The 23,790-nt window shown below is 47.3% G+C and overlaps 1 protein-coding gene across 1 annotated transcript in view; it reads left to right on the top strand.

The window, feature by feature from the left end:
• Positions 1 to 23,790, top strand: part of LOC137526008 (transmembrane protease serine 9-like) — a 222,203-nt gene that overhangs the window by 118,731 nt on the left and 79,682 nt on the right. The window contains exons 8-9 of the mRNA XM_068247217.1: positions 7,659 to 7,828; positions 19,738 to 19,981. Coding sequence (XP_068103318.1) covers positions 7,659 to 7,828; positions 19,738 to 19,981 — 414 coding nt within the window. The remainder of the gene's footprint in view (positions 1 to 7,658; positions 7,829 to 19,737; positions 19,982 to 23,790) is intronic.

A 23,790-nucleotide genomic window follows, 5' to 3' on the forward strand; every position in this document is an offset into this window, starting at 1 on the left:
CGGAGATCTTCAATCAAGATGTAACAGAAGGTCGCAAGATGGAGGATACTGTCGTGGGACCTAATTGACGTGGAATTTATTTCTTAAAGGTACAGGTAAGTATTACTGAAGATCGCAAGACAGAGGATACTGTCGTCGTGGGACATAACAGGGGTCTATTTGAAAAGGGCTCCTGTAAAAAAGGGCTCCTGGTGTAGCCCATATATACCAAATTCGGCTACAAAAAGGGCACCTGGTGTAGCCCATATGCCAACTTCGGCTACAAAGGGCGTCTGGTGTAGCCCATATGCCAACTTCGGCTACAAAGGGCACCTGGTGTAGCCCATATGCCAACTTCGGCTACAAAGGGCACATGGTGTAGCCCATATATGCCAACTTTGGCTACAAAGGGCGCCTGATGTAGCCCATATATGCCTGGTGTAGCCGAAAAAGCTAGTTTAGTTTATTAGGCAAAATTTGTTGGGTTATAAAAGGGCTCTAGATATAGCTAAGAAAAGTGATTATTATGACCTAACTGCTCCCTACTCTCACACAGAACCCTCCCCCGATGGCACCTAACCCTAATCCCCTAGGAGGTGCCTAACCCTAAGACCCCCCGCCCCCTTGTGATGCCTAATCCTAACCTCCCCTGCACCCTCGAATCAAAAATATCGGCTATAAAAGGGTTCCCTTTTGTAGCAGAATTAAATACCTTGTAGCCTAAAACCTTGTAGCTGAATAAAAAATATGGGCTACAAAGGGGTGCCTTTTTGTAGCCAAAAACCTTGTAGCCGAATAAAAATATGGGCTACAAAGGGGTGCCCTTTTGTAGCCAAAAACCTTGTAGCCTAAAAAAAAAATATGGGCTACAAAAGGGCGCCCGCTTGTAGCCTATATCAAAACTCCGGAGCCCTTTTCACCACCTTGTAGCCCATATTTGCAGAAATAACATTGATGTCTATGGAGGAGCCCTTTTCATACAGGCAGCTCAGGAGCCCTTTTCAACGTATCCCCATAACGGATTATAGTGCGGGACCTTTTCCGAGGATAATGGCGTGGGAATTTTTTCTTAAAGGTACAGGTAAGTATTTCTGAAGATTGCAAGATGGAGGATACTGTCGTGGGACCTAATTGGCGTGGCAATTTTTTCTTAAAGGTACAGGTAAGTATTTGTGGTTAATTTAGAACATTAAAGGACTTTTCTCGTTGTTGTGTTTTTATTTCATTTAACCCTTTATGGAAATGGGTAAGGGGTACTTTGAACCCCTATACTCATTTCTCCTGGGAGGGGGGCAGGCATCTGGGTTCCCCTTCTTAAAGGGGACTCTCAGATGCCACCATGAACCCCCCCCCGGGAGTCGTCGCCCCCACCTCCTCCTTGGGCACTGGAGGTGGGGAAGAGCCCCTTGTCCATGGATTGGACAAGGGCTCCGGGGGGGAGGGGAAGGCTTGGCCGCCCTTCCCCCCGAAGCCCCCCCATACCATAGACCATGCGGGCTGGTATAGCTCAGGATGCGAAGCCCCAGTCGGCCGGGGCTCCGCATTCTGGCTACCTCAGCCTGCATGGGAGAAAAGGGGTTACAGAGGCTCGGGAGGGGGGACCCCACATCATTTTTTTCAAAAAATTTCCCACGCTCTGAACATAACCCAAAAATTTGAATTGTAAAAAAAATTCATACAATTCAAATTTTTTTTTTAAATATTGTTTCCCAGTATCTTTTTAACATATCCTGCAAATTTGGTGTTGCTAGGATTTAAGGGGACTTTGCTATTAACGGCTAAAGTCGGCGGGAATTGTTTCCGCCGCTGAAATGTCAGTACGCGATTTAAATAGATACATTTTCCTCTTTGAAGATTTAAAATCGATTTTCTCAACAACTATAAGGTCTTTTTGAACAATCTTTTTTCTTCGTGTTCCCACTATTCTTCCTAACATTCCCTACACATTTGGTGTTTCTGGCATTTAGAGGGGCTTTGCTATTAACCGCTAAAGTCGGCAGGCATTTAATTTTCCCACGGTCAGAAGAAGAAAATTCAAAATCGATTTTCTCAAAAACTATAAGGTCTTTTTGAAAAAATTTCCTCTTGTTCACAATTTTCTTCTTAACATTCCCTGCAAATTTGGTGTTTTTAGCTTTTAAGGGGGCTTTGCTATTAAACATTAAAGCCGGCAGGCAGATATTTTCCAAACGGCAGCAATGCAGGGGTTAAAACGATAAATATCGTTCAGACAGGACAAAAAAAAAGTTTTAAAACGATAAATTTCGTTCAAAAGGTCGGCGCCGTTTTTTAACCTTTTAAAACGATAAATATCGTTTGATAATGTAAGTGAATGGGGCGCCATTTTTATCAAATGGTGCTGGGCGCCATTTTTCACTGACCCGTCACAATGGTACATGCTAGGCTGGCTTCAGCATGTAGTGCTGTCAGTAGGATAGTGGTGATCATAGCTGCTTTTAAAGCAGTGGACCTGGGTTTGATTCCTGGCCAATGTATGTGAGCTGGCTTTTGACAGCCTACCATTCCCTGGAAGGCAAGATCAGAGAGAAGGAGGAGGGTGTGTGTGTGTGTGTGTGTACTTTGTGCCATCGAACCTGTAATCCGGATTCGGATAGCTGGGAGAAATCGGCGGGTATCCGGGATGGCTGTCAAACTATCCACAGATAGCTATCCGGATTTCTGCTCAACTATCCGGAATCCGGATCCGGGCAGATAGTGCAAAAATGGTCGAATATCTGGGTTACCTGGATATCCGGATGAGCATCCCTGTTAATCACTTGTAATCTGTCCGTGAATCCACCATCGGTGGTCAATCCTCGATTATAAGCAGTCCCTTCCAGGACACCTTCTTTTTTGAACTGGGTCCCTCTCTCTTCCTCCGCCCTCTCCTTGTCCTTTTCCTAAAGGGTCAGATTTAGTTTTTTTTTCCCTTTATTGTTACCTTCAGACTCAGATCCTGAATCTGAAGTCCAGGTTCCCTTTCTGGGCTTACGTGGCTTTCTGTGAGAATCTGCTCAGCTGCCTGTGCAGACAGGCAGCTTTTTGACCACTGTTCAGGTCTGCATTCTGCAGGTCTCTTTAAGAGAGACCTTTTGTCAGTTCTGCAGCTTTCTGCTGAGGAATTTGCATATGTTTATCATGCAAATTGCCTAGCCACATCCATTGTGGGCTTGCTCTATAAGTACTATGTGTTTCCCACAATGCTTGGCTAGTCATAAGGACCCCTTCCTGTGAAACACTCCTGGAGGAGTGTCAGCCATGCTCTTTGTTTGAAGATCAGCTTAGAGTTATTCCTGGAACTTGCACTAGGCAGGTTTCCCTAGTGCAGTTAGGATTGTTTATCTGTTTTGTTTGTCTGTTGCGATTGTCCTGTCCCAGCGACAGGAAATCGTTCTGTGTGTCTGGGTGCTAATCGCAACAGCGGTTGTTGCTGGTAGCCCCTTCTGATCTGTTTCCCTGGATTATACTAGCCTCTTTTCGCTAGTGCTGTGGATCCTTCTGTTCTGCCTCCCTGGATCGTACTAGCATCCTGCGCTAGTGCTGTGGATCCTTCTGTTCTGCTACTCTGTACCTGGATCGCACTGGCATCCTGCGCTAGTGCTGTGGATCCTTCTGTTCTGTCTTCCTGGATCACGCTAGCCACTTTCGCTAGTGCTGTGGATCCTTCTGTTCTGTCTGTCTGAATCGCACTTGCCCTAGCGTTAGTGGCAGTGGATTCCTCTGGTCTGGATCTTGGAGCTAACCTCGGCTGCGGTCGCTGCAGGTTACGCCTTCTGTTTGTCGTCTGCTTGGATCACACTGCTCTGACAGCAAGAGCAGTGGATCTTTCTGATACCTGGTTCGCACTGGCTCTGACAGTAAGAGCAGTGGCTCCTGTTTGATCGATTCCCATTGTCTGTCTGTTTGCGTGCGCTTGCTGGTGCCTGCGGTAAGGCAACCGTGTAGCAAGCACGTTTGTGTGGTGTCTCTCTTGTCTTGGTTAGTTAGGCGTGCTTGTCTCTATTGTGCTTAACATGTGGAGACCGCGCACGAACGCGTGCACTGTTGCGAATGAGTGCGGTGTTCGCGTTCAGTTAGCGTTTGTTATTTTCCTTGTTATTCTCATTGTATTATGTTCTGTGCCTTTGCTATCCTCGTATTCTGTTCTGATCTGCCTTGTGTCACGTCTGGCGATCACACCTCTCGCGATCGCGTTCCTATTTCATATCTGCTGTTGTGTGTGCACTGTCGCGGGGTGGCGACTAGGTTGGCGCACACACATACAACCTGTCCCTTTGCTCGTTCTCATTCGCAATCGCTTCTCTTGCGATTGCGTTCTGCGCTTCGTACAATTCCTGTCTGGCACTTGTGGAGGTACAGAGGATTGGTTCCTTTGCACTCCCCAGCGCCATCTGCCGACAGGAATTTCCCTCTACGGGTGCGTAGCACCTTTTGCTGGGTTCCTGCAAATATACGCTTGTGGAGGATTTCCGCCGTATCAGCGCACGCGTTGTGCGCTGATCACGGAGAAAGTTCCACAACGGTTACACTTTCTCTTTCTATTGTACAACCTAGGTTTAGGTTACGATTCAACAGTTACCCATACCCAATCAAAAACATGATTAGTCTGAAAGTCCTCTTGATCTCTTTGGTACTTGTTAAGTTTTCTCTCCTTTGTCTCCCTCTGGATGGGTATTAGTTCTTCTCTATTTTTGCTTCGATTTCTTTGGCTTTATCGCCAATCGCTATATGTGCAGTCGATCCTTGAGATTGTCAATCTCTTCAATTCATTTATCGTGCTCTTGTTCTGATCTTTCTAGGGCCAGACCCAATAAGACCTTTGCATGGTCTAAATGTGCCTTTTCCCATTTTTAAACAAAGATAGGATCATCACTGTATTCTGCTGGAGGTCAATAGGAGCGGAAGCCACGGGACACATACCCCTTGTCCTTGTACTTTTTAAAAGATGCAATAGTCCAAAATACTCTAACCTCCTTTTCAGATGCTTTAAGGAGCTTCTGTTCTAGCCGCCTGGTGTTAAGGGTTCTATGTGTGGGTGTTGCTGATGAACTATCATCAGAGAAATAAGTTTCCCAGTCTGACCGTTCAGATAGAAAGGTATCCTGAGATTCCGCATCCGCGGTAACCAACATTGGCTCAGATGCTTCACTAGGTCCTTTCTGCGTTGGTGCGCCAGACATGAGGGTGAATAATTCCTGTCAAAAGCAGAACAAGCAAGCGAAAACTCCTCGCACTCAAGAATGTCAGTGTATCTGGATACTTAAAGAACTGTGTGCCGTTCACTAGATGTAAAACTGTGTCTCCATATCAAACCATCCAAACATTGTATCTTTTATGGGCACCAGTTACCAATAAACTTCATCAAATGTATTGCACACTGTATAAAGCATTGGCAGCATAGTACAAAACATTCATGAAAGTCCAGTAGATCACCCTTAGATGACACCATACACATAGACCCGATTCCTCCGACAATTGTTTCGCACCGGCCGGTGCTTGATCATGTATGGGCTGCTCACTGGCACGTTTGTGTGCGGTTTCACACGTCGTGGAGACGAGGCATACTCAAATAGCTGAATAGCTACAAGCCCCTCTCATCCATCTGTCGAATGGCTGGCTGGCTCTGGCTGGCTGGCACGGGTGCGTCATTTTCCTGCGCACTACCGCTTACCCGCCGCCAATGACTACATTACCTCCAGGTCACCTGACCACGCACATCACGTGAACACGTGCGATTTGTGAGGAAAGGAGGAGAGGTGCCCAGATTGGTGGAGCACTTCAGGGAAGTACATGGAAGTGATCTCCCCCACCTAAACATGGTGGAACTAATCTCTGGTTGGAGCTTTTGAAACCCAAAGAAAGACAAGAAAAAGATAATTTTGTGATGGTGTTTGACTATTCACCAATGTCAGACTAAATTCAAGAGATTATTCAAAGAAACTGGCAGATTCAAGAACAGGATAGAAGTTTGAGTCCCAAAATTGAGAACTTTCCCACAATGGCCTTCAGAAGGAACCCTACCTAAGGCTCCATGCTGACATATAGTGAGTATGTAACAGCACACAACAGCGCTTGGCTGGAGGGTGGTAGGACAGTAGGATGTTTTCCTTGTGGTCACTGTCCCATCTGCAACCATGTTACAAAAACTAAAAGTGTAAGGTTAGGCCACATACAGTTTCAGATTAAGAATTTCATCACTTGTAGGATCAAGTTTGTGGTGTATGCTCTCCTGTTTTCCTGTCAATACTTTTACATTGGGAAAACCACCCGTCCAATGAGGGAACAGTTGGTAGAACACATGCAATTTCTGAGGAAAGGAGGAGAGGTGCCCAGATTGATGGAGCACTTCAGGGAAGTACATGACAGTGATCACTCCCACCTAATCATGGTGGGACTCATCTCTATCATGTTGGCAAGAAGAGAGGGTGATCGAGATTAAGTCCTGTCCCAAAGGGAATCATATTGGATTTTCAAAATCAATGCAATGGGCCCACTTTGCTTTAATGATCGCAATTAATTGGGTGTATTCCTAGAAAGGTAACCAGGTACCATACTGAGCAGATGGTTTAATCTTGAAATAAAACTTTTTGCTTCAGAGTTGAGCCTATCTCATGAGAGTCTGTTGGGTTGGGGTTAGTTTAGAATTCTTCTAATTTACTTGCTTTGAATATTACTATCTAATTTTTGTACTGTTTCTATTTTTGTACTTTATTATACTACCTTTGTATGATGCATATATTAACTTATTAGCGTATGCTTTTGGCTAGCAGCTCTCCCGTCTGGCGTTCAGACTGGCCTGCTCATAAGTGACAGTTACAGAGCTGATTCTGTGTCCACAGGTCCCCACATTTTGTTGGGATCATGCATTCATTTGGTTAGCACAGACATGTTCTCTTACAGAGTCCTACAATATTATTATTATTATTATTATTATTATTATTTATACAGCATATCTGCAGCAGCACTTTACAGAGTACATCGTCATGTCACTGACTGTCCTGAGAGCAGATCACAGTCTAAACCTATCATAGTCAAAGTGTAATGTCCTACCATATTATTATTATGTATTTATATAGCACTGACCTCTCCTGCAGCACTTTACAGACCATAGTCATGTCACTGACTGTCCGCAGAGGAGCTCACAATCTAATCCTACCATAGTCATAATCGAATTTACTACCATATTATTATTATGCGTTTATGTAGCACTGACATCTTCTGCAGCACTTTACAGAATACATAGTCATGTCACTGACTGTCCTCAGAGAAACTCACAATTTATTCCTATCATAGTCACAGTCTAATGCCCTAGTGTATTATTACTATGTATTGATATAGAACTGACATCTTCTGCAGCACTTTACAGAGTACATAGCCATGTCACTGACTGTCCACAGAGGAGCTAACAGTCTAATCCTACCATAGCCATAGTCTAATGTCCTAGTGAAGTGGCCTTCACCACTGTGAGTACATCATGCTCCTGGAACACTCTAAATGACTAAAAGCATTCTGTTAAACACTCTATTAATCACGCTATTAATAGAAGTAAATAGAATTGCTTTGCACTCCCTGCGCGCCACTCCCTGCATCAAGCCTCTGGTTTCAAGAAGAGATGGTCTTTAATGTTGATGTATGTATATGACACTGAATTTTTAATGATTATTCCTGTTCCCTAACAGGACAGCTTCCTGTAAATGGGATTCTCCAGGAGGTCATGACCCCACTTATTGACTACAGTACGTGTGATAGATTGTATCATATCGGGTCATCACAAAGTGCCAGCACCGTAATTGTCCAAAGTGATAAGATCTGTTCTGGTTACACCGATGGAGGGAAGGACTCCTGCCAAGTAAGTGACCCAAGAAGTAGTGTGCCAGAAATTCCATAAGTGGTACAGAGGTCAACCCCAGATGTTCAGAGATCCAAAGAAGAAATATGGTTTAAACTATAGGCCTGTAGAGAAAACCTCTAAAGGATTGGAGAAGACACCCCAGAATTGTAGAAGGGACCCCATGATGAGTTTACAGGGATAAAATGGAGGGCACTGAAGGAAGCATTGAAGGCTAAGACTATAACAGTGGGAAATGCAGGGCCTTGTAGGGGACATCAGAGGACAATAGTAATCAATGAATGGCACTAAAAAACAACAAAGGGTATCATCACTATAGTGAAGTAATAGAGGACACCGTATGGGGCATTAGAGGAACTCCAGGACAATGCAGAGGTGGCGGGTCAGGTGCAAAGTCCACCGTTGGGACCTTTGCCGGCAGCTGTGCTAATTTTTAGGTATAAGGTAGGATTAGAGAGGTATAAGTTAAGTTAGAGGCAACCAATAAAGAGAAGCACTTAAAGGGTACCAGAGATGTACCCTAGCTGAAAAAATGAAAAAGAAGTTATACATACCTGGGGCTTCCTCCAGCCCCATACGCGCTGATCGATCCCACGCCGCTATCTACCGCTGCCCGCTTCTACGAGAACGGGCTCCCGTCGCTGACGTCACGGGAGCCAGCTACGCAGGAGAAGTGCGCCCTCTACATATCTCTCCATACACTGCTGCAGAGATATGCAAAGAGCGCACTTCTGCTACGCTTAGACAGACTCCGACTGACGGAACAGTGGGGAGGCGGTTCTCGTAGCTGCGGGCAGAGGAGGACGGCGGCATGGGATCGATCAGCGCGTATGGGGCTGGAGGAAGCCCCGGGTATGTATAAAATCTTTATTTTTTCAGCTCTGGTTCCCAGCAATGAAAACAGTGTTGCATATAGTGATGCTCGGATGTCCCGATCCACGAATTCAGCAACCACGGCTGTTGCCCCCCCAAAAAATCCGCCTCTGGTGTGATTGGTTCCGTATTGTGATACACGTCCACGACACGGATTTTCGGCCGTGAATGAGGCAATCATGGCCGGATCCACGGCCGGATCCAGATTTTATTTTAACGTTAATAGCAAAGCCTCCATACATGCTACAATCCCCCAAATTGCATGGATTATCAAGGTGACAAGGGGCTACAATTTAAACAAAAAAAATCCAAAAATAATTTTTTGTTTTTGAGAAAATGGATTTTACAGTGAAATCAACACTTTAAATGGGGCTGTTAAAGTGGACCCAAATTAAAAATACAAGATTTCAGAAATAAAATCTATTTTCTAAATTATAATAATAAATAGAAGCTTTTTTTCAGCTGCATGATGACAAATATAAAATATTTTACATTTTATTGGATGAACCCCTCCCTTCCTTTCAAATTGCCGGGACAAAATCCGGCAAACTGATGGAGTAGGTGGTGTCTGGCAAAGGAGGAATTGCTAATGGCTGCCCCCAGTATAACCCTAGTTATGAAAAGAAAAGGGTGAAAAGCATGCACTGAAATGCCCCGTCACACCTACCATAAAAAAAATTGAATTTTTTTTTCAATTAATAATATCCCCTAATAATTTTATCTCCCCCATATATGATGAGGAGGATGGTGTCTGTGGGTGGGTGGGTGAGGCTGTCCGTGGGTGGGTGAGGAGGAGGGTGCCAATGCAAGAAAAAAAATGATCGAGGCGCCAGCCGCGGGTAAGTGGGATGCGGGACACGTGCATCCCATTACTACCTCCCTCCCTCCCTTGGAATCTGCCCCCCCCCCCGTGTCTCCCCCCTGTTTGCAGAGTGCGCAGCTAAGCGGAGCGGGCTGTCAGCTTACCGGTATCCATGGACGCGTACCACCATCTGGTTTCCTGCTTCCTGTGACGTCACAGGAAGCAGATTGAAGCCGGACATTGGTATGCGTCCATGGATACCGGTAAGCTGACAGCCCGCTCCGCTTAGCTGCGCACTCTGCAAACAGGGGGGAGACACAGGGGGGGGGCAGATTCCAAGGGAGGGAGGGAGGGAGGCAGTAATGGGATGCACGCGTCCCGCATCCCACTTACCCGCGGCTGGCGCCTCGATCATTTTTTTTCCACCCTCACTGCCCACTGCTGCCTGGGACTTGGGGGGCTCATACCGTGATAGCGGGAGAGCCCCCCAAAATCGTGACAGTCCCGACGAAAATGAGACGGTTGGGCCCTATGGGTTTGGGTCCGCTTTAATTGGTAATAAGTGGTTTTAAACAGGGAAATACACATTAAGCAATCACAGAGGTGAAGGTGAGTCCCAATAGCACTTGGCAGTGATGGTACAACTGGAGTAGGATGAGTGGCTGACGCCAAAAAGACCCAGAGAGGTTTTTGTAATTTTTATTTATTTATTTTTTTTGCAGCGATTAGCAATGACATGGCAACAGAGTTGTCAGTGGACCTGGGCAGAGTGTAGTAGTGACTGAGTAGGGAGGACAAAGCGGATGGTGAGTTTGGCAGCCCAGAAGGACCATGGCAACTCACTGGTAGTACCACAGTGTAATAGTGCTTCCCAAAAAATTAGATGCATCAGTGGACCCGGGCAGTGTGAATGCAGAGTATAGTAGCGACTGAGTCAGGAGGACAAAGCGGATGGTCAGTTTGCCAGCATAAAAGGACCATGGCAACTCACTGGTAGTACCACAGTGTAATAGTGCTGCCCAAAAAATTAAATGCGTCCGGTGACCCAGGCAGTGTAAACGCAGAGTGTAGTAGCAACTGAGTCCGGAGGACAAAGCAGACGGTCAGTTCGGCAGCACAGAAGGACCATGGCAACTCACTGGTAGTACCACAGCCAAAAAAATGAACCAAGGTAGGGAGGTTGTAACTTTCTTTGCAAAGGCAGGCATGGTTAACACATTGCAGCAGCCACTTCATGTTCTCCTGTGTCCGATAATAGGGGCCAGGAACTCACCTTCCACCCAAGCCTGCTTCATTTTCAGGAAGGTGAGTTTGTCCACAGAGGCGTGGCAGAGCCGAGAGCGCTTCTCAGTGACCTCATTCTCATTGTCCCATATCACATGCCTGTCCTCTTCCTGTGCCGTGTTGTCCTTCCCAAACCATCATCCCCGTACAACACCAGCGGCGCTCTGCTCCTCCTCCTCAGCATTCAGGTTAGGGACCTCCAACTCCTCCACTACCTGTGAGCCCTCTTGTGCTGCCATCTGCTCCTTATCCAGCTGCCTCAGGGCTGCCTCCCCAATTGAACATTGCCTGGTCCAGCAGGCAAACCATGGGCACCCACTGACACACGGAGGCCCGCTCCTCGCTGACCATCTTGGTTGCCTCCAGAAAGGGACTCAGCACCAGGCATACTTGCTGCATCAGTGTCCACTGAGTTGCAGTGATGATGGGGACTTGCTGGTTGCTGGGGACACTTGGGTCTAACATGTAGGCCCTAAAAGCGAGCTTGTGCTGACACAGCCACTCCAACATGGCCCGAGTTTAATTCCAGCGAGTTAGCATATCTATTATCAGGCAGTGTGGCTTGCCATATTGCTGCTGTAAGGTGGACAGGAGTGCTGAGGCAGTGGCTGAGCGGTGGAAAAACCGTACCACCTCCCGGGCATCTTGCATCAGGTCACTCATCCACTGGTAGGTGCGCAGGAAGGACTGCAACACAAGATTCAGCACGTGGGCCAAGCAGGGGATGTGCTGGAGGTTTCCCTGCTGCACTGCGGCCACGAGGATGAGTGGCTGATGCCAAAAAGAGCCAGACAGGTTATATATATATATATATATATATATATATATATATATATATATATATATTGGAAGCAATAGCAATGACATGACTGCGGAGTTGTCAGTGGACCCGGGCAGTGTGAACGCAGACTTTAGCAGCGACTGAGTCAGGAGGACAAAGCCTTAGTACCACAGTTTGATAGTGCTTTCCAAAAAATGATATGCATCCGTGGACCCGGGCAGTGGGAACGCAGATTTTAGTACCTAAACACATGATACAACATGTTTTCCGGGGTCTGAGGCACATACAGATGGTCCCGATCATCATCATCATAGATCTCTTCTCTGACCCCCCACCACCACCTCTGCCACCCCAACATCCCCAGACACAGACCCCTCATCGTTCTCAGCATAAACTTGGGATGACTGTCTGTAGATAGTCATCAAATTACTTGCACATAAGTACAAAAGTACAGCGCTCAACATCACACAAACTCAGCAATATTAATATCCTTCAAAGAGTCCAGCATAAATTCTTAACCTCCAGCATATAGCATGTAACATATAGTAATTGTCCCAATGTTGCCAAACTGTACAAACACTTCAGTTTGCCCAGTGGAAGTCATTCAACAGTCCATAAAGTCCACTCAACTCCAGGATTAGCTTCACTTCCTCCTCACATATAAGATGCCAAAACACTCTCACCAGCAGAATTGGCTGATTTATTCACAGATCAGCAGAAAGGATTTAGATGATATGATATGATGTTCCTCTCACACGGTGTCCACTCCTCCTATATATCACTCAGAGACAGGGATATAACAACATAGCGTAATCCTGTTTGCAAAACCTCATGCAATCACCGTAAGTGCTCAGTGTGTTACTCCCCACACCTTTCCATACCACAGTGGTAAAATGGACAGAGTGTACACTCACCAGATCCTATGGCTGATCCAATGCTGACCAGCTGTAATCGCTTTTCTAGGCTCTCAGCCTTCAGATCAATGCTGCACCTTAAATGTGATGCCCGACAGGTTTGCAGTATAGGAGTGAAAGTGTAACCTTTCACTCCTATACTGCAAACCTGTCTGGCATCACATTTAACTTCCCTGGCGGTAAGCCTGTGCTGAGCACGGGCTATGGCGCCGGAAGGCACCGCTCAGGCCCCGCTGGGCCAATTTACATAATTTTTTTTTTCCTACACGCAGCTAGCACTTTGCTAGCTGCGTGTACAATCCGACCGCCGCCGCTACGCGCCGATCCGCCGCTATCCGTCGTGCCGTAGCCGCCCCCCCCGACCTCGTGCGCTGCCTGGCCAATCAGTGCCAGGCAAGCTGTGGGGTGGATCGGAGTCCCCTTTGATAGAGTGACCAGACGTCCCGGATTGCCCGGGACGCGTCCCGGATTCGGGGTCCGCTGTCCCAGGCAGCATGAGGTCCCGGGAAACGTCCCGCTTTCAGCAGCGGGACGTCCCGGCCTCGGGACTCTGGCCACTCTCTCCGCATGAACTGGCAGCGGCGTCTATAGACGCCGTGCCAGTTCATTGCCTGCAGCCCCGCTCCAGCCTCCTCTTCCGGTGTCTGCTCCGACACCGGCAGGCGAGCAGGGCTACGGCAAGATGGCTGCCGAAGCCCTGTACTGGAGACTATGTGTCTCCAGTACAGGGCTTCGGGCGCCATCTTGCCGTAGCCCTGTCAGCGCGGGAGACCAGAGCAGGAGGAACAAGACGGTCCCGGGACGGAGCAGCGCGCCAGAGGAGACTTCTGCCAGGTGAGTAAATGCTTTCTTTTCCAGGTGAACTTTGCCCGCATTACGTTTCTTGCCTGGTGAAATGTTTGCCCGCATTGCGTTTCTTGCCTGGTGAAATGTTTGCCCGCATTGCGTTTCTTGCCTGGTGAAATGTTTGCCCGCATTACGTTTCTTGCCTGGTGAAATGTTTGCCCGCATTGCGTTTCTTGCCTGGTGAAATGTTTGCCCGCATTACGTTTCTTGCCTGGTGAAATGTTTGCCCGCATTACGTTTCTTGCCTGGTGAAATGTTTGCCCGCATTGCGTTTCCTTTCTGGTGAAATGTTTGCCCGCATTGCGTTTCTTACCTGGTGAAATGTTTGCCCGCAGTGCGTTTCTTGCCTGGTGAAATGTTTGCCCGCAGTGCGTTTCTTGCCTGGTGAAATGTTTGCCCGCAGTGCGTTTCTTGCCTGGTGAAATGTTTGCCCGCAGTGCGTTTCTTGCCTGGTGAAATGTTTGCCCGCAGTGCGTTTCTTGCCTGGTGAAATGTTTGCCCGCATTACGTTTCTTGCCTGGTGAAATGTTTGCCCGCAGTGCGTTTCTTGCCTGGTGAAATGTTTGCCCGCAGTGCGTTTCCTTTCTGGTGAAATGTTTGCCCGCATTGCGTTTCTTACCTGGTGAAATGTTTGCCCGCAGTGCGTTTCTTGCCTGGTGAAATGTTTGCCCGCATTGCGTTTCTTGCCTGGTGAAATGTTTGCCCGCATTACGTTTCTTGCCTGGTGAAATGTTTGCCCGCATTACGTTTCTTGCCTGGTGAAATGTTTGCCCGCATTGCGTTTCCTTTCTGGTGAAATGTTTGCCCGCATTGCGTTTCTTACCTGGTGAAATGTTTGCCCGCAGTGCGTTTCTTGCCTGGTGAAATGTTTGCCCGCAGTGCGTTTCTTGCCTGGTGAAATGTTTGCCCGCAGTGCGTTTCTTGCCTGGTGAAATGTTTGCCCGCATTACGTTTCTTGCCTGGTGAAATGTTTGCCCGCAGTGCGTTTCTTGCCTGGTGAAATGTTTGCCCGCAGTGCGTTTGCTTTCTGGTGAAATGTTTGCCCGCATTACGTTTCTTGCCTGGTGAAATGTTTGCCCGCATTGCGTTTCTTGCCTGGTGAAATGTTTGCCCGCATTGCGTTTCTTGCCTGGTGAAATGTTTGCCCGCATTACGTTTCTTGCCTGGTGAAATGTTTGCCCGCATTGCGTTTCTTGCCTGGTGAAATGTTTGCCCGCATTACGTTTCTTGCCTGGTGAAATGTTTGCCCGCATTACGTTTCTTGCCTGGTGAAATGTTTGCCCGCATTGCGTTTCCTTTCTGGTGAAATGTTTGCCCGCATTGCGTTTCTTACCTGGTGAAATGTTTGCCCGCAGTGCGTTTCTTGCCTGGTGAAATGTTTGCCCGCAGTGCGTTTCTTGCCTGGTGAAATGTTTGCCCGCAGTGCGTTTCTTGCCTGGTGAAATGTTTGCCCGCAGTGCGTTTCTTGCCTGGTGAAATGTTTGCCCGCAGTGCGTTTCTTGCCTGGTGAAATGTTTGCCCGCATTACGTTTCTTGCCTGGTGAAATGTTTGCCCGCAGTGCGTTTCTTGCCTGGTGAAATGTTTGCCCGCAGTGCGTTTCCTTTCTGGTGAAATGTTTGCCCGCATTGCGTTTCTTACCTGGTGAAATGTTTGCCCGCAGTGCGTTTCTTGCCTGGTGAAATGTTTGCCCGCAGTGCGTTTCTTGCCTGGTGAAATGTTTGCCCGCAGTGCGTTTCTTGCCTGGTGAAATGTTTGCCCGCATTGCGTTTCTTGCCTGGTGAAATGTTTGCCCGCAGTGCGTTTCTTGCCTGGTGAAATGTTTGCCCGCATTGCCTTTCTTTTCTGGTGAAATGTTTGCCCGTATTGCGTTTATTTTGTACTGACATGTTGCCCGTATTGCGTTTATTTTGTACTGACATGTTTGCCCACATTGCGTTTATTTTGTACTGACATGCTTGCCCGCATTGCGTTTATTTTGTACTGACATGTTTGCCCGCATTGCATTTATTTTATACTGACATGTTTGCCCGCATTGCATTTACTTTATACTGACATGTTGCCCGCATTGCGGTCATTTTGTGCTGACATGTTGCCTATTGCGTTTATTTTCTGGTGTCCGGGGTAACTGTTACTGCATTTATTATTTAATGGTCATAGATGGCTATGTTTGCTGCTTTGTGGTTACGGTATACTATTAGCATCACACAATTTCTGCACACCCATGATGCAAAGTCTCGTTTGTCCACATCATGGCGTAAACACTGCTTTCTTATGCCTCGCTGTTACATCATTACATTAGCTCCGCCCATACAATGTCATGGCCAGGCCCATTTGCCCCCCCCCCCCCCGCCCCCGGTCTTCGGCGCTGCGCGCTCCTCAGTCCTCCCCACTCCCCCCTCCCCGTCCCAGGTTGGACCCACAAAAATCTGGTCACTCTACCTTTGACGTCACGACGTCGGTGACGTCATCCCGCTCGTCGCCATGGCGACGGGGGAAGCCCTCCAGGAGATCCCGTTCTTCGAACGGGATCTCCTGATCTCCGATCGCCTGGATCAGCCATAGGATCTGGTGAGTGTACACTCTGTCCATTTTACCACTGTGGTATGGAAAGGTGTGGGGAGTAACACACTGAGCACTTACGGTGATTGCATGAGGTTTTGCAAACAGGATTACGCTATGTTGTTATATCCCTGTCTCTGAGTGATATATAGGAGGAGTGGACACCGTGTGAGAGGAACATCATATCATCATCTAAATCCTTTCTGCTGATCTGTGAATAAATCAGCCAATTCTGCTGGTGAGAGTGTTTTGGCATCTTATATGTGAGGAGGAAGTGAAGCTAATCTTGGAGTTGAGTGGACTTTATGGACTGTTGAATGACTGCCACTGGGCAAACTGAAGTGTTTGTACAGTTTGGCAACATTGGGACAATTACTATATGTTACATGCTATATGCTGGAGGTTAAGAATTTATGCTGGACTCTTTGAAGGATATTAATATTGCTGAGTTTGTGTGATGTTGAGCGCTGTACTTTTGTACTTATGTGCAAGTAATTTGATGTCTAATAGGGAGGTGATACCCCCCAAAGTATAGCAATCCATTTGTCAAATAGTGGAATTTGTCAAATAAGTGAAATTTGGTTAAACTCTATCATATAGTGAGGAGCGCAAAAGCCACTTTATTACATGTCTGTAGATAGTAACTGAAGCGAATCACTGGCTAATGAGCTAAATAATACCAGTGTGCAGTGAGCAGTACAACGTAACTGAAGGGTATCACTGGGTAATGAGAAGATTAATACCAGTGAGCAGTGAACACAGTATAACGTAACTGAAGGGTATCACTGCCAAATGAGACGAATAATACCAGTGAGCAGTCAGCAGAGTACAACGTAACTGAAGGGTATCACTGGCAAATGAGATGAATAATACCAGTGAGCACAGTACAACCAGGGCCGGGCCAAGGCATAGGCTGGAGAGGCTCCAGCCTCAGGGCGCAGTGTAGGAGGGGGCGCACAATTCATTCAGCTGTCATTCCTAATTGTGTATGAAGCAGAAAGAAATAAGAAAACGGGATACATGGCAGTGACTGCAAGCCAGATAACTATATATTAAGGTGTTGGGGAGGTTGTGGGCCCTGTGGCCCTCTTAGTCTAATAGCAATCCGCGTGTGACAGCTGAGGTGGGAGGGATGGAGGGGCGCACTTTGGTGTCTCAGCCTTGGGTGGTGGAGGACCTTGTCCCTGCTCTGAGTACAACGTAACTGAAGGGTATCACTGGGTAAGGAGATGATTAATACCAGTGAGCAGTGAGCAGAGTACAACGCAACTGAAGGGTATCACTGCCAAATGAGATGAATAATACCAGTGAGCAGTGAGCACAGTACAACCTAACTGAAGAGTATGACTGGGTAATGAGATGATTACCAGTGAGCACAGTACAACGTAACTGAAAGGTGTCACTGCCAAATGAGATGATTATACCAGTGAGCAGAGTACAAGGTAACTGAAGGGTATCACTGGGTAATGAGATGATTAAAGAGGTATTGTCATCATAAAAATCAAATTTCAGCAGCAACTGGGCTGAGTGTATTAAGTGATAAAGATGGTAATCCTGCATTCAAAACTTGCAAAACGTTTTCTGCTGTTATGGTTTGTAGTTATCACATGCTTTAGGAGCACTGGCCCTAGTGCCAAACAGTGCCAAAAAGTTGAATGCAGGGAGTTCTTTTTATCTATAATATATTCCTCCTCTTCCATTTATTTCCCTGCCTAGATGCTTATCAGAAACACCCTCTGATTACTTGTGTTTACAAGCAAGGCTGAGGTGATTCAGTGATTGGATGTGTAAATAAAAAAGACAGTGCAGTTGTTAGCATACACCTCAGTGGGAGTGTCTGAAGACTCTGGGAGGAGGGCAGCTAATGAATACACAATGAGCAAGAGAAGGGAGGGGGGAAAACAAGAGTCAGGGAGGATATGATGTCAGCATTAGCTTGGCAAGATGGCCACTGCCTAGAATAGGATTTTATGCTTTTCCTTTATAAAATTCACAGGAATCATTACGTGAATAGCACAATACATCTGTTATGTAAGTACAAGTAGTATTTATCTACTTATATATGTGTTTTTTATTTCTAGTTTAGCATGGGTGTCGCTTGTTCTTTAATACCAGTGATCAGAGTACAACGTAACTGAAGGGTATCACTGCCAAATGAGATGAATAATACCAGTGAGCAGTGAGCAGAGTACAACGTAACTGAAGGGTATCACTGCCAAATGAGATGAATAATACCAGTGAGCAGTGAGCAGAGTACAACGTAACTGAAGGGTATCACTGCCAAATGAGATGAACAATACCAGTGAGCAGTGAGCACAGTACAATGTAACTGAAGGGTATCACTGCCAAATGAGAAGATTAATACCAGTGAGCAGAGTACAACGTAACTGAAGGGTATCACTGCCAAATGAGATGAATAATACCAGTGAGCAGTGAGCAGAGTACAACGTAACTGAAGGGTATCACTGCCAAATGAGATGAATAATACCAGTGAGCAGTGAGCAGAGTACAACGTAACTGAAGGGTATCACTGCCAAATGAGATGAACAATACCAGTGAGCAGTGAGCACAGTACAATGTAACTGAAGGGTATCACTGCCAAATGAGAAGATTAATACCAGTGAGCAGAGTACAACGTAACTGAAGGGTATCACTGCCAAATGAGATGAATAATACCAGTGAGCAGTGAGCACAGTACAACCTAACTGAAATGGTATCACTGCCAAATGAGATGAATAATAATACCAGTGAGCAGTGAGCACAGTACACAATGTCACTCACGAACAGGGGCGTAGCAATAGGGGGTGCAGAGGTAGCGACCGCATCGGGGCCCTTGGGCCAGAGGGGCCCTCCCTCAACCACAGTATTAGCTCTTTATTGGTCCTGTGCTCATAATAATCACTTCTATAGATACTTTGAATAGTGGTAATCATTAACAGATTGTTCCCCATCCCCTTCTTGCATCTCTGACACTGTAGTTGCCATTGGTAGGTTTTGGTGCGCCGTATCAATTGTCACGTATAGAGTGCTTGGGGGGCCCCATTGTAAAACCTGCATCGGGGCCCACAGCTCCTTAGCTACGCCACTGCTCACGAAACTTACTGAATGACCTGCAGTGGCAGTGTGACTGTCTGTAAGTAGTAGCTGAAGTGTATGACTGGCTAGCTTAATACAAGTGAGCAGTACACTCTGACCCTGCCTGCCTGCGCTAAACACAATAATCACCAGTACACTCTGACTACACTAACTACAGCAATGACTCACTGGCTAGCTAAATATATACAACTAATAAGTACAGTATCAGAGTAATGTAATGAGCGAAAACGCTGGGTTTTGACACAAAAAAAGCTCTTGCTTTCTGCAATATGGCCTGGAGATGTTCTCTCAGTGCCACAGAGTCTAGCAAGGACGGAGCTCTGTAATGGCCGCTTTATATACAGGAGGGGAGGGCATAGCCTCCCCTCCTATGATTGGTTGCTAGGGCCTGGCTGGGGGCCTCTGATTGGCCCAGGAAAGTCACTTCCGCCTACTTCCGCTAATCACAACCTAACTACAGCTTCTGTGCCGTTTTCACGAGCGTGAATGCGTTCATTCACGGTCTGCCGAAGTGGATTTTAGTGATTGAAAATTGATCCACGCTGACGAATACCCGTGGCGGATAGCTGAAAAATGGTTGTGAAATCAGGTCAAGTCGTGATCACGACCTCCATCCGAGCATCACTGGTTGCATAGCCAAAGTACAAGCATGTCAGCGATGATTTTGATTCCAGCATAGTTGAATCTTCACACAGCAGGCCAAATGTGTTATCACAATTTCTCTTCTGATGATGAAAATTTTCCATCTTTCAGGGTGACTCAGGTGGACCTCTTGTATGTAAAGTTGGCGGTGTCTGGTACGAGGCTGGAATTGTGAGCTGGGGAGAGGGCTGTGCAAAAGCATACCGCCCTGGGGTGTACACCCTGGTCACAGCCTATCAAGCCTGGATCAGTAGCTATGTGCAAGTAACATTCTACAACGTGACCAACATGACCAATATTCCAATCCAAACAACTACAACAACAACAACGAGAAAACCAAGAACAACAGTTAAAGGTATCTACTTCAGCATCATAAACTCTCTGAGTCCAGGTGACTCAGGGGACATCTGTCCCTACAGACCCCACCGGAGACTCATCATTCTGGTTGCCTTTCTGCTGATGTATATCATCCAACCCACTGGTTAAACCACTGATATAATCCCCTATCTGCTTCTAGGCCAGTGCTCTGGTATTTTGGACAATTTCATCTGGGCACAATGAAGATTTGTAGTTTTTTTTTTTCGTTTTTTTTTCTTTTAGCCTAGCTAGAGTTTCTCTCATGCTGAATATCACCAGTGGAGTTTCTGGTAGAACAAGTGACTAACCCCCTCTCCACTAGTGATGGACACACATTTTGCACGATCATAATTTTGCCTCGTAATCCATAGAGATGGGCCGAACGGTTCGCCGGCGAACGGTAGTGTTGGGCGAACAGTGTTCGCCACTGTTCGGGTTCTGCAGAACATCACCCTGTTCGGGTGATGTTCGAGTTCGGCCGAACACCTGACGGTGCTCGGCCAAACCGTTCGGCCATATGGCCGAACTAAGAGCGCATGGCCGAACGTTCCCCGAACGTTCGGCTAGCGCTGTGATTGGCCGAACGGGTCACGTGGTTCGGACCCGAACGCGCTCTGATTGGCCGAACTGTCACGTGGTTCGGGTAAATAAATACCCGAACCACGTCATATCTCCGCCATTTGTCTGTGGGTTTAGCTTTGGGTAGGCAGGCAGGGTAGTTCGCGCTCCAGCCACGCTAGCCAGGGTCCCCCCCAGTCATTGTGTGTCGCTGCTGGGAATAGTAGTACACCGCTCGCTCAGCATTCTGTTTACTGCCACTCTGTGTACCTCGCTCAGCCACACTATATAGCATTCTGTTTACTGCCACTCTGTGTCTGCTGGGAATAGTAGTACACCGCTTGCACAGCCACACTATATAGCATTCTGTTTACTGCCACTCTGTGTACCTCGCTCAGCCACACTATATAGCATTCTGTTTACTGCCACTCTGTGTCTGCTGGGAATAGTGGTACACCGCTCGCTCAGCCACACTATATAGCATTCTGTTCACTGTTCTGTGTCTGCTTGGAATAGTGGTACACCGCTCGTTCAGCCACACTATATAGCATTCTGTGTACTGTTCTGTGTCTGCTGGGAACAGTAGTACACCGCTCGTTCAGCCACACTATATAGCATTCTGTGTACTGTTCTGTGTCTGCTGGGAACAGTAGTACACCGCTCGCTCAGCCACACTATATAGCATTCTGTTCACTGTTCTGTGTCTGCTGGGAATAGTGGTACACCGCTCGCTCAGCCACACTATATAGCATTCTGTTCACTGTTCTGTGTCTGCTGGGAATAGTGGTACACCGCTCGCTCAGCCACACTATATAGCATTCTGTTTACTGTTCTGTGTCTGCTGGGAATAGTGGTACACCGCTCGCTCATCCACACTATATAGCATTCTGTTCACTGTTCTGTGTCTGCTGGGAATAGTGGTACACCGCTCGCTCAGCCACACTATATAGCATTCTGTTCACTGTTCTGTGTCTGCTGGGAATAGTGGTACACCGCTCGCTCAGCCACACTATATAGCATTCTGTTCACTGTTCTGTGTCTGCTGGGAATAGTGGTACACCGCTCGCTCAGCCACACTATATAGCATTCTGTTCACTGTTCTGTGTCTGCTGGGAATAGTGGTACACCGCTCGCTCAGCCACACTATATAGCATTCTGTTCACTGTTCTGTGTCTGCTGGGAATAGTGGTACACCGCTCGCTCAGCCACACTATATAGCATTCTGTTTACTGTTCTGTGTCTGCTGGGAATAGTGGTACACCGCTCGCTCATCCACACTATATAGCATTCTGTTCACTGTTCTGTGTCTGCTGGGAATAGTGGTACACCGCTCGCTCAGCCACACTATATAGCATTCTGTTCACTGTTCTGTGTCTGCTGGGAATAGTGGTACACCGCTCGCTCAGCCACACTATATAGCATTCTGTTCACTGTTCTGTGTCTGCTGGGAACAGTGGTACACCGCTCGTTCAGCCACACTATATAGCATTCTGTGTACTGTTCTGTGTCTGCTGGGAACAGTAGTACACCGCTCGTTCAGCCACACTATATAGCATTCTGTGTACTGTTCTGTGTCTGCTGGGAACAGTAGTACACCGCTCGTTCAGCCACACTATATAGCATTCTGTTCACTGTTCTGTGTCTGCTGGGAATAGTGGTACACCGCTCGCTCAGCCACACTATATAGCATTCTGTTCACTGTTCTGTGTCTGCTGGGAACAGTAGTACACCGCTCGTTCAGCCACACTATATAGCATTCTGTGTACTGTTCTGTGTCTGCTGGGAACAGTAGTACACCGCTCGTTCAGCCACACTATATAGCATTCTGTTCACTGTTCTGTGTCTGCTGGGAATAGTGGTACACCGCTCGCTCAGCCACACTATATAGCATTCTGTGTACTGTTCTGTGTCTGCTGGGAACAGTAGTACACCGCTCGTTCAGCCACACTATATAGCATTCTGTTCACTGTTCTGTGTCTGCTGGGAATAGTGGTACACCGCTCGCTCAGCCACACTATATAGCATTCTGTTCACTGTTCTGTGTCTGCTGGGAATAGTGGTACACCGCTCACCCGTCACTGTATAGCATTGTGCTCTGTGTCGCTGCTGGGAATAGTGGTACTGTATAGCATTTCTGTACTGCCACTGTACTGCTGCCAGTCAGCGTGTACTGTAAGGATAAGTGAAATGAGGAAGAAATCCGGTGAAAGAGGGAGGGGCAAGGGAAGAGGTGTTTCCCCTGACGGTTCACGTACAGGCCACAGGGGAGCACCCAAGAAAACCCACTCAATACCACCCATGTTGTCCAGGACAACAACCCTCACAAATCCAAAAGAACAGGACCAGATAATTACTTGGATGACCTCTCAAGCGTCCAGCAGTGGGTTAAGCAGCACCAGCACATCACGCACGAGGTCCGAGTCCTCAGCCAGTTACAAGGAGCCAGTGGGCACAAAGCTGACACAACCGGCAGCGACACCACGCACACAACTGCCAGATAACCAGTCCGATGAATTACCTCAGGACACAATGGGGTATTCGCAGGAGCTATTCACAGCCCAACAAACTTCCACCTTTCAAAGGTCAATGGAGGAACAGCCAGAAATGTTGTGCCTGGATTCACAACCGTTAACTGTGGGAAATGTACCGCGCACTGAAATACGAGGCGAGTCCGAAGAGGACTCGGAAACCCAAATCCCAGAGCAATTTGGGCAGGAGGGGTTGCAATTGCAGGAGGTCGGCCGACAAGATCTGGAAGACGACGTTGGAGTGTGCTGCGCAGAGGTTGTTGTGGGGAGCTCTACTCCACGGCGGTGGCCCACAATGACATATGACGAGTTTGAGGAGATGGAAGAGGAGGGTATGGACAATGTGGACAGAGACCCAGATTTTGTTTGTGAACGAGAACATCGCCGTCGTAGCAGCAGCACAGATGAGTCTGTTGAAGAACACACTGCTGCACGAGTTCGCCTTGTGCCACAAGGTAGGCGGCGCGCAATTTCAGGCACCACAAGCGTGGAAGTTCAAGTGAGAGGCAAAAGAGGAGCAAACAGAAATCGCCAGCAAGGAGGCAGGTGCTCCAAAGTCTGGGCTTTCTTTGAAGACTGCACTGAGGATGTTACCATGGCGATTTGCAAGGTGTGCAAGACCCGCCTGAGCAGGGGGAAAAATATTAACAACCTCTCCACCACCAGCATGAGCCGTCACATGCTATCCAAACATCCCACTCTTTGGGCAAACGCGTCAGGA

This window comes from Hyperolius riggenbachi, chromosome 7 (assembly GCF_040937935.1).
Source record: "Hyperolius riggenbachi isolate aHypRig1 chromosome 7, aHypRig1.pri, whole genome shotgun sequence".
In the NCBI taxonomy this organism is placed as follows: Eukaryota; Metazoa; Chordata; class Amphibia; order Anura; family Hyperoliidae; genus Hyperolius; species Hyperolius riggenbachi.